The following is a 12,152-nucleotide window of genomic DNA, read 5'->3' on the forward strand; positions in this document are numbered from 1 at the left end:
CTCCTTTTTGTGATTGCATTTTCCTACAGAATGGCCTTCTGGGGGTGGATGCAAAGCCTGTTCACCCAACAGCAGGAACTTGCCATTGTGGAAAAAGTCAGAGCAAACAATGCAATCCATCTCCACCAGCTGTGGCAACAAAAACCTGCAGATGCAGGTAAGCATTACCACTATCAGACGCATCTTGGTAAAGCACAACATCACCATAAAGCAATTGTATAGGGTCCCATTTGGGAGGAACAGTATCAGGGTCAAAAGACGTCGACATGAGTATGTACAGGTAAGTGTTACAATCCTTCACATTTACAATACAGTATTGGTGAAATCCAGTAATAGCTGTAATAGTAATGTGGTAGTAATAACAGTTGGGGGGGTACTGTACTGTGATGTACAGTATTGAGTATTATTGTAATATGTATGTAATATGTAATTGTAATATGTAACCTTACAGTAATTCTGTTATTTTTGGTTGGTGTGAAAACCTTTGTTGGAAAAAAACATAACAGAAACTGTGTAACAAGCAGTGTTGCATTGAGCTTCACAGAATGCACCTGAAAAACTGAATAAAAACAGTGAAAATGAAAGACTGCAGTGTTTTATATGAAGTACACTGGTGTGATGCTGCTAATCTGAAAGTGTATTCGTATGATGTAAGTGTGTATCATTTTGTCATCAGTGACATTTTGACAAAGGATTGTTTTGATAGCAGAAAGGTTTTGATAGCAGAGTTTCAATTTGACATAGATGTGAATGCTTTATTTCCCAGTCTTGTGTCTTATTTGCTTATGTGAAGAGTTTTGACACAGTGAGCCAAGTTTCACAAAAAGTGTTCAAGCAATGGGCAAAAACTGTATTGTATCTTGTAAGTGCCAAAAATTATGAGACTAAATATATATTCACTGACAATGTATTTCTTTTTTTTTTCTTTTTTTTTTTTTTGGCCAAAGTAGCTAATCTTGCAATGCACTTTCACTCATACTGAAAACAGCATCATTCAACATTTTTATGGTTCTGTTTAGGCAATGACAGGACTCGGTTAATGTTCAGGAAGATCATGGTCTGTTTTAATACAGGGAAAGGCAGCAGCAACCACGATCTTTCCCGAACTAAACCAAAGTGTTTTTGTTACCTAAACTTGACCACAGTGTTGATGCGAATCCTGGATTCTGAAGTATTGCGTCACAGTCCTGAACGTATGTATGCCATCCACAGCAATTCCAGCATGGTACATACAGTAAAATGTAGTGTTTCATCCACTCAAACAGACCCTGACTCCGAATGTAATACAGACAGCAATTATATTTGTCAGCACAACATATGAGTGCAAATTAATGGTATACAAATGTATTTTCTCATTGACAGAAATTACCAGCCCCTTCACGGGTCAAAAAAAAAAATAAAAAAATTCTGGTATATCCTTTACCCAACAAGTGACTCAAAAGGCACTTTCATACCAGAATTAATGTGTATATATGTTTTTTTAAAAACCTTAAAGGTGATTGACTTCTTTCCTATTGCCAATAGACAAGTCTACCTTCCTGCCTTTTTTTTCTGGTGTGCCAGGTTGAATATCACAAACCTGCTGGAAAAAGGGGAACAATAGAAAGAAGCATGGAGGCAAGCAACAATATTACAGTGGATACTTCTTTTATCTTTTGTGAGATAATGATAATGATGATGATAAGACGGAATATCTGTTTAATTTCAGACAATATTTACAGCCAACATACAGAACCTTTACGTGTCATCATCACGGCAGAAAAGGGGCAATACTTAGCGTGCTCATCCTGGTGACATGTCCCCATCACTGCTGACTGGACACTGAGCAGATAAATACTTATGACTACTGCACAGTCATTTTACCTGGGAATTAATGCAGATTGTATCCTTTCCCATCAAAGACAAAAGTAAGATGTTAGAAGGTGTTAGTGGGATTTTTGTTTGTAAAAGGGTAGTACACACACTTTCAGCTTACTTCATAACAGACTATACTTTGTGATGGGCAGCTGATAACAGCCGTAGCCAGTTGTAAAGGATTTGGTCCTGTTATAATGCCATCTTGTCCTGCCTCTGTTTATGAGCAATAGTGCAGTAGTGCCAGAGTTACAGGGGCGGGGCTTGCGGACAGGCAAGCCAGGCAGTTGCTTGGAGCCCCTGGCCACTAGGAGGACCCCAGCTATTTATTTACAACAGCGATTATTGATAGGCCTGGGCTTTCAGGGACCTCTGTTGGTCCCTGGACATCACTTTGAGAAGCACTCGTCTTTTTTTCAGTATTCATCTCAAATGTCCTAGAATTTGTGCATTTATGTGTGCAAAAACTAAATTTTTGCAGTGTGCACGGGTGGGTGGTGGGGGCCCCAGGGATTTCTTGCTTGGAGCCCCAAGAGACCCGAGCAACGCCACTGCAGCATTCCCAAACTGAACCTAGAATAGTCTACTTGTACTTCACTGCACTCACAGCTAGAAGGTCCCGGTTCGAATCCCGCTGTGGGCGCTGGTGATGTGTCCTCTACCATGCCTTCGGTGCCTGCTGCTTGTGGAAAAAGGGGCCCTTCTGTGAGTTTGCATGTTCTCCCCGTGTTCACCTGGGGTATCCTCCATAAAAAAAACCCTATTAAAAACATGCAAGAAGATCACCACCTGACCAGTGGTGACAAATGAGAACTGGGTGCCGGGGCACTGCTGTGGGCTGGCAGCCCACCGTTACTGGTCTGCCATGGAGGAAGGACGTGTCGGATGGGTTAAATGTGGAGAAACGAATTTCACGGAATGCATGCCGTGTGCAGTTTCCCCCCTCTGTAACTCTGTGTATGTGTCTAATAAAGGGATGTCTTTCTTTCTTTCTAGTTGTTTTAGATTTGATCAGAGTTGAGAGTTTACTGATTATCAGAAAAGGCAGAAAGGCAGAATATGATTAAGCAGGCATTTCAGGCAGGCATTGATTTCTGCACATGAATGAACTTGAAAGTGTAATTCCAGGTGACTTTGCGCAGATTAATCAGCCAGCGTGAAACTGGCATGGACTGTCTACAGCAAAACATCGAAACATTGCAGCTAAACACCAGCTATGTCACAAACATGACCGAAGTGTTACACTGGAGCAAAACTAGTTTGCACAAGCAGGTCGGAAGTAAAATGCCTTTGTGGCTGCGCTTGACAGCTGCTCTGGAAGATGGAGTGAAAAGCCAGCCGTCAAAGGGAGGGGGTAGACACTTAAAACTATGTTTTACTTAACACTTATGGAGTTAATATTACAAAACACTAAAAAGGTTTTTGGAGAAAATGGCTGCAAAAACACACCATAATGTTTAGAACAAATTTTTATTTCACAAATTTGAATACAGTGTGTTCAACAATCTATGCTGCATACTTACTGGTGTAACAAGTCACATTTTCAAGTGCAAACAAGTTTAAACATACATACAGTGTTACAGTGTTTCTCAATTCCGGTCCTCAGGCCCCCCTGCCCTGCATGTTTTAGAGGTTTCCTGCTCCAACACACCTGATTCAAATGATCAGCTCGTCATCAAGCTTTGCAGTGGCTTGATAACAAGCCACTCACAAGTTCAAGACTAAACTGGTGGGCGTGGCAACAAAACTGTAGATCACTCACCACCTAAGAAGTGTTGAATCAGGCCCTTCAACACCCAGAGAATGAACACCGAAATGTTACACCAGCAAAGAGTATCCTCAACTGAAACTGTAGTTTAACTTAGAAAATAAACTCCAAAAATCTTACTCTTTCACACTTTTTTTCTAACTCCAGATTATTCCACTCCAGAAATTTGCTGTGTGGGAATGACTTTCATACATCTTTCCAGGAAGACATCGTGATGAACTTACCTGTTCGAATTAATTGTGTGAACAATGAAAAAGACAGACCGAAAGAAAACAGACAGCCCATCATATTTTCTTTAGTCTTTGCTGCCCTTTATAGTGATAGAGATGCATAAACACAGTGTTACTTGGGGGACAATACACCTTGCATGAATTGATGATCTTTCTTAATTCAAAATTCCTCTAAATAAAAACTAAACACAGTCCTTCCAGACATGGCTCCATATAGGACAAAATCCAAAGTAAAAGTGAAACGGAGTGCTTAGTCCAATGTGAATTTATTCTGAGGTCATTGATATGAACAAAAAGCTCGAGGACCCCCTGGAGAGCACAGATCTATTATTACCTATTATTATGGGGCATGTGCATGCTATTACATTGAGCGACTGTGCATGTTGTCGCCGGCGCTAGGATCCAGAAGAATGTCCCCCCTCCTTCTCTCCCTCTCTCTTCTGTAAAGACTGTTTCTAAAGTCTCTGTCAGACTTCGGCTCACACGTTACTTCCTAGACGGCCGCAGGAATGGAAAGCTTCCAGCGCATCTCCACCATCAACATCACCACCATCAACACCGACACTCCCCCCTCTGTGTGCGCGACGAGCGCTGCCTCCACCGCGGCAGCCACAGGAGCGACGACGCGCCGTGTGGACCATCGCTGCTAGTCCCCCCAATCCGCTTTTCTCTTGCTTCTTAGACACGGTCATCAATAACCATCAGTCATCAGTATTCAAGTGTTATGTTCGTATCCGGCAATATCAGGGATCATTTTGGACGGAAAGACTCTTAACTGGACCTATAAAAATTCTCCACCCTCCACCTCCACCGTGTCCAGTCTGCGCCGCGTCTCCGCTGCTGCTTTTTACGCAGCGAGGGCGTCGCTGATTTGCCCGCAAAAGGGAGAAACTCAACAGTTGTTGCTGCTTACTGTTTGCATGTCGACGTGCATATTGCTACCATGTGGAGGCTACTGCAATCGTATTGTTGCTGCGGGTGGATTTTCTCTCTCATTTTCCCAGCATTCGTGCTCCTCTGGGCCGACTGTCATCCCGGTAAGTTTCGTATCACGACAAGTCAAACACTGGCTTTTTTGGGTGCTCGTGTCTATGAAGGAATTGTGGCATTGTTAGAATGAAACGCGTGTCAAATAGCCTAACAGAATAAAGTCATATCCCCTGATTAAATTTCTTGTAACGGGTCACTGGACTATTTCGTGCCTATCGGCTTGACGCGCTTCTCCGATAACCAGCATGTCATTTGTATTTTGTCGGAGACGCAAAAAGCAGTAGCGAAATGATTTTAATGCAACTGAGTGATCTGTTTTAAAATTCCCTTAAACCCATTCAAAACACAACGTTATCAAAGGAGCGTATTTTACAATACTTTCTTCCCTCTGGTGGGTCCTTCGTCTTTGGCTCATCAGTTCCACCTTTTTTTTCTCTTATGCTTGTTCTTTTTAACCGTATAAATAGCAGTTTAACTAGAAAAGAAGATACACTGGACTGGGATGTCATTAAAGGAGCAGTAGGCACGGCATTTTGGTAGTTGGGTCAGATGAAACGAGGAAGATGTGATGCCTTGTCAGCCAGCGGCGTGTACGCCAAAGACGTTATCTCACTGCCTGAAGCAAGACAGCAGGGCTGTGAAGCTACTTCACACACTCAGACACACAACCCAAAAAATGCAGTTGAAGCTCAAATTTTTGCTGAGGGGAAAGCAGACCGCACGTCCGTTTTGGGGGTTGTCATGAAGACCCCTTAGAAGGGATCAATAATAAGATCTGACTCTAGCCATAGCCATAGTGCCACATAACGCTGTCCACTTGGGGGACAAAAATGACTGTCTTGCTTGCTTTGAGCTAATTCAGCCATTATTTAATAGGACTGAACTATTTCACAGTTTGAAATGGAACCCTCTGCTTCAATTATAGCTAAATCAAAGACCCCTGAGTCTTGGACCATAGTTTGTGAAATCCAAACTCCCCAGCAATTAAATCCTGACAGCCAACACCATCTTTGTTGCTTTTACTCTCAGACTGTATGGAGGAGAAATCTCTTGTATCAAACTGGAAAATAAATAACCTAATTTGACCTTGGCAACAGTGACATACAACATTCCTCCAGCTGTGGAAGACCCTAGAAATGTCTCTTAGACACTATCACAGGCTACCCAAGGGCTTTATGCATTACATTCTGGAGTTAAGATCTCCTCCTATTCACCATTACCCACCCCTGAAAATACATTTAGATTATATGCATTTGTGATCATATTTTACAAAAGAACTCCATTTGGGGGCATCTTTGTCATCCAAAAGTAGAATTAGATAATATCCAGTAGAGGTTGGACAATATGGACAATGGTTGATATCCCAATATTTCTGCCCAAATACCTCAATATCTGTATTGATGGGACTTTTTTTTTTTTTTTTTTTTAGGTATGACTAATGGCACTTTCAGAACACAATTGCGCACAAGAAAAAATAAGTGAAAGAGATGTAATGTAGATGTGGAGTGATAGAGAGGGATTCAGAGCAGTCAGATAAGCTCAGAAATGTAATTCACCTTGTAAAATGACTGAATGACAATTTTAAAATGGAACCCTCTACATTACATTAACAAGGAATCCCTGACACTATTTGTTGTGTCATGTGCGGATTTTAATAGTATATTGATATATTACCTGTTCTCAGATCAGTGTGTAACAGCAGCATGAACAGCACAGGCTTCATTTAGTATTTCTTTATGAGTGAGAGGAGCTGCTCTAGTGTTAATATTCACAAAGCTTGTGTTGGAGCCCTGTAGCTGTCTATAGATGTGACATTATCACAGAGCCAGTTGGTTGGACATTCTGAGCCTACTTACTACTTGCCTAGATTATCTCTTATTTCTTATGAGTCTTAAGAGAGGTCATGAAACACATGCAGAGTAAGAGAGGGTCAGAGTGCAAAAAGATAACACAGAATAAACACACTCAATGCTTTAACAAATCCATACCAGTTTTAACTTATTGTCAGGATTGATAGACTGGCATTTCATTTTGGAAATGGGGCCCTTGCTAGACATTGGTGGTTTTTGTGCTGTGCCCATCCATCCCCTCTGTTTTCATTGGACGTTCCATCTGATCACAAATTTGGAGTTTAATTTCTTTAATTTCTTAAAGTGAGTTGAGATGTGAAAGAGAGCTGCAGCTAGAGATTGAAGTACTGATGGATGGATGGAAAGAATAGTTTGCCCCATAGGCTGAGAATTTATTTATTTGTGGTGATCCATGGAAAAATATGGATTATTTCTAATATTGAAAATTAAGACACTTAGTTTTTAAATATTGAAGAGGATTCTGAAAAAATGCATAAATGCATTTTCGTAAAGATGCAGCAGCTACTAATTAATAATAGGCTCATTAGCAGATAAAACTATCGGTTTTCAGCGTGTTTATTGAGAAAGGAAACATAATACATGCAAAAATAAACGATGATGCTTTATCAGTGTTGAAAATTAGTTAAAAATCTTCAACTTTGTATGAAATAAAAAAGTGTTCAGATTGTACAGATTAAAAATATATAAAGAAATAAAAAACATTTAAACACTGGCTGTTGTAGGGGAAATGGGAAAGGGGGGTTCGGGCTTCTTGCACAACAAAATGACACATGTTGAAATCAGCTGCGTGTCACTGTTTTTTGAAATGTAACAAATCAATACAAAAATCCAAAAACATCTTTTTAGGTTGGTGAAAATGTAAATGAAATATAAGCTATGAATAGGAAAACAGGATACATGATGGATATTCAGTTGCCAATTTGTGATGCTATAGCATCATGACTAATTTCTGGAGAAGTATTGTCACCAAAGGCCAAATCCATGGGTCAGGATGTCAAACATTGATCATCTCTCTTCCTCTTTCACTCTTCTCTCTTCCCTTGGCTCAACCACATGCTGTCATGATACTGGCTTTGAGTGAGCTCAAGCTGGCTTGTTCATGTCAACGGCTGGTAGATGATGTAGAAACAGATATGAGTGTACTTTGCTCCTGCTGGGTATCATCATCTGCAGGCTCTCAGTGCTACTCTCCTTACCTCTAGCCCACTCATCTTTTCTATTTATAAGGCTCTTAGCCAGGAGATTGGGTTGGAAAAGCACTGGGAAAGGCAAGTTCGTCTTTCCATAAAAAATATGTCACATCACGTCTGACATGCAAATGTGGATTGATTTGGTGTCTGATGATGAATAATTAGCATTAAAAAAGGAAATTAAAAAAAAGAGAGAGAGGCACCCCAATAATTTGTTTTTAACATTTCTAGTTTACTGGATCTACTTTAATGTCAAGTGAAAGCGATAGTGGGAGAGGTCCTGAAAAGATTCACGTGGGCAGTCTGTGAAAATTCAATTCAATTTCAATTCAATTTATTTGTATAGCGCCAAATCACAACAGAAGTTGTCTCAGGACACTTTCCATATAGAGCTGGTACAGACCAAGCTCTTTTATCTACAGAGAACCAACAATGCATGGAAAATACATCCATGCATCCAATTACATGTATTTTTTACATATAATTTGATTCATTTTGTCTGTGAAAAATATTAATATTTATACATAATTTTTTGATTATTGGATCTATTTGTATTATTTAGTCTTGTTTTTTTTCCCATAACAAAAACAAATCAAAAAGTTTGCTGGTAGACTGCAGTTATTTCCACCTGTCTCCAACAATCAGCTTGTGTCAGAAAATAACAATAACAAAAATTAACAATCACCACATTAAAATTATGAAAAATGAGACAAGATTTCCATTTATAAATAAGATCACATAACATTACATTCACGAATCATTTAAGATTAAATAAATGCAGACAATTTGACAAAACATCTTAAGATGGAGATCAGCAAAATGGCATTGCATGATGCTGAAGCTATGTTCACCGAATGTCTCTAGTATAAAGAGCATGAGTATGATAAAGAGACAGTGGTTATGATCAGATTTCCGATGATATTGAGGTACTCCTTCACTTGCATTAAATAGTGTGTCTGTAAAACATAATTTCTTTTTGCCTTATGTATGTCATTTTCTGTCTTTGTGATGAAAGTATGCTTGTAGTCTTATAAATAGCATCCTGTTCTTTGTAAGAGTTTCACTTCATGTGTGTGCAGTTTTGTATTTGACTGCTGATATCCTAAAGCATACCACTCACCTTTGAAGTCCCTATCTGCGAGTTCCTCAGCTGGAAGACTATGACCCCCACAATTACAGCTTCAGCTCAGACCTTAATTGTTGGGAGAGCATGGGTGAGCTCTTCATCATCTGAGCTTTCAAAGAGTAGAGTGCATTGTTTACTCTGGAATCCACCTTAATAATGTCATACCTCACTGCAAGGCAACACCCGCAATGATTCAGTCGAGTGCCGTTGGTAATGCAGGAAGTTTGTGCTGCCCTGTTGTGGCTGTCGAGAGTGACCTGACTGCTGCCAACACGCCCCCAGTTGCCCACATAATGGCCGGTTTGTAGGCTTTCAAACATCTGTTTCTTTTTTTCTTTTTTTTTTAACATCTTGATGGGGCGTCCGCTAGCTGACACAGGACATCACTTTTCCTTTTCCGTCTGTGGCATGCGATGTCAGCGTTGAGGCATCATGCCCCTGTCACTGCGCTGCACTTCAGCCCTGGGTTAACCAAACACATGAGAGAGGGAGAAAGAAAGAAAGGGAAGAAGACAGAAGAGACAGGGAAAGAAAGAGATGTTTGGCCTTCAATCTGTCGCTTTCTGCTGTGAAAAATGAATGGGCCCTGTCGCTTCTGGCTCGGAGGAGAAACAGAACAGTCATTGTAATCTCACAACAAGTGCCTGAGCTAGCACATCTTTTCACCCCCACAAACACACACACCCCTCCCTCCATTTATCTGTGTCTCTTTCCTCCATTTTTTTTTATTCACCCTCCTTTTCTCTGTTGTTAGACTGTGTATGGGCAAAAATGTGCACCTTTTCTGCTTCTTTTAAATCCAGAGACAAATGAGACAAGTCAGTTTGTTAACCATTCAAAGCAGGCCTCTATGTCACAAACCTTTCCTCTGAGCCGTTTTGTTGCAGCAATACAGGGGGAAGGTTGACATTTAGGGATGGGATTGGATATCCTTCATGGCCCTTGGTTGCAAACATTATCTTCATCATCTCAGTGCTCACCAAGCTATTATCTGGCCTCCACTGTGGCCAGTAAAATGGTTGCACATTGGCTCACAGGTCACTTTATCAGTCAGCGCGGGGCCTGTCAACACCACCCCAGCTTTCCTTCATAGATTGATTAAAAGATACCGTGTCATGTTTGTGTGTGTATGTGTATGTAACATGCAGGGCTGGTAGGAGGGCTTGCGTCAAGAGCTTATCCATGCAGGATGCTGCTTTGGTATCTGTTGCCTTGTCATTAGGAGGTAGTTGCTTTAGAGAGAGAGAGAGAGAGCGAGAGAAAGATAAGGAGCCAGATAAAAGGTGATAAAAGAAAACATCCCTTCTATTGTGCTATTGATTTTTAGCAGGAAATTAAGCTTTTTTTGTTACACAAAGGTAGAAACTAAGGATAAATAGGTCTGATACTGATAACACTAGTAATGATGATATTAAGTGCAGAAGCGTTAATGATATCTCAAGAACAGGAAGAGTGGAGCCAAGCATAGAGCATCATCTTATTTTGTTTTTCAATCAGCGTTTCTGCTCAGCTGAGTGTGCCTGTTCGTTTTTTAATCTGTTTCTCATCAGTCTTTTTGTCGTCTTTGCATCTCATACGCTTGTGGCCCCTCAGTGCAGCTGGTAAATGGAGAATACAGGGAAAGACCGAGCAGTCTGGTCTTCCCCTCTTGCTGGGCCTGTTGCTTTCAGACTTAATGGGCTGCTGAAAAAAAGGCATGTTTTTCAGCTACTTTTTTCTCCTCCCCTCTTTCTCCATTGTTCCACTTCATTGTTTTAATCAAGTCCACTGCTAGATTATTTGGTGGTGGTGGTGGTGTGTGTGTGTGTGTGTGTGTGTGTGTGTGTGTGTGTGTGTGTGTGTGTGTGTGTGTGTGTGTGTGTGTGTTGGGTGGGGGGTGCTAAGTCTTGTTTATTTCCAGCAGAGTTTCATGTTAGCTGCCATATGTTCTGCTTCCCACTGCCATTATCACCATCATGCATGAGATGCAAGCATTTCATTCATACATTTGACTAATGTTCTTGGAAAAAAGCTACTGTAGATCGACCGTGAAGCATACTTTGAGGCAGTGCACACAAACGGAACACAATGCTCTGCTTGTGTGAAGGATTTCTACCTATCAGTGAGTTTCTCTTAGCTGGCAACAAGGGTTGGGTATTCATCCTGAATACTATTTGTACCCACCAAAATGTGTTCATAGCACATAGTACTGAACAATGCAAAGTACTGAACACTGGAAACATGACACACGCACATTGGTATTCTTGTCTCTCGTCTCTGATCAGAAAGTTGCCTCAAATCTAATAATTTTCAGTTAGTAAAGTTCTTGTAGAACTACTGAAACTGTTATTTTAATAAACAATTTCTGATAAATTTGACTTTATTTCTTATAGGTTCTTGAGGTTCTGGCTACTTAGGGGCAGAGTAAAGCCGCAGCAAAATAACAACATAACATTTGACTTAATATTTAATACTTTTCCAAACAGTTGCTTATTTTCATATCCAACTGTCACAAGCAACATTATTATTCATTTGGCCACCGGAATACTGTATGTTGAATAATTGAATTAGCTCTGTTTTGGTCTCCACCAACTCCTGAGAAAAAATAGCTGTCTCTTTAGTTGCTAAATGTTCCACTATGTTCACCAGTAAACTGCTAACTTTGTTTAGCTGTTGTCTGGTGTTCAGCAATGGGTTTTAAAGCTAAAAAAAAGTTGTTTTTTTTTAAATTAAAAAATACAATATGTTCATATTTCTCAAAAGTAAGAAATCAAAAACTGTACAGGTTTGGTATGGGTTGCAAAACTCTGGTACTGTATTTGTATGAGCATAAAACAAACAAACAAACAAAAAAAAAACATTTCAAGCGTTACCCAGCCCTACAGGCAACAGCTACAGAGCAAGAGATTAGTTGAATATTCTTCTGGCAAAGAAAGCCTGTACACTTCTACTCTCTTTTGTCTCCATTCCCTCTTGGTAAACCAATAAATGCTGTAAGATACCCTGGCAGGCTGTGGTTGCATGCAGGCATAAACAAAAAGAGAGGGGAAAACAAAGAGATAACAGAAAGACATAACAACAGCACGAGATGCTGATGAGACTGGAGAGGTGCATGCAGCCAAGCCCTTTTTTCCATTTTGCTAA

The 12,152-nt window shown here is 40.3% G+C and overlaps 1 protein-coding gene across 2 annotated transcripts in view; it reads left to right on the forward strand.

Annotated features, from left to right (window-relative positions):
• The first annotated feature begins 4,228 nt into the window (after positions 1 to 4,228).
• LOC139328600 (receptor-type tyrosine-protein phosphatase gamma-like) overlaps positions 4,229 to 12,152 on the forward strand; it is a 551,152-nt gene continuing 543,228 nt past the window's right edge. For both annotated transcript variants that reach the window (XR_011602038.1, XM_070958423.1), the window contains exon 1: positions 4,229 to 4,889. Coding sequence is in view for 1 of the 2 variants with exons in the window: in XM_070958423.1 (XP_070814524.1) it covers positions 4,796 to 4,889 (94 nt within the window). In the remaining variant the exon portion in view is untranslated. The remainder of the gene's footprint in view (positions 4,890 to 12,152) is intronic.

This window comes from Chaetodon trifascialis, chromosome 3, assembly GCF_039877785.1.
Source record: "Chaetodon trifascialis isolate fChaTrf1 chromosome 3, fChaTrf1.hap1, whole genome shotgun sequence".
In the NCBI taxonomy this organism is placed as follows: Eukaryota; Metazoa; Chordata; class Actinopteri; order Chaetodontiformes; family Chaetodontidae; genus Chaetodon; species Chaetodon trifascialis.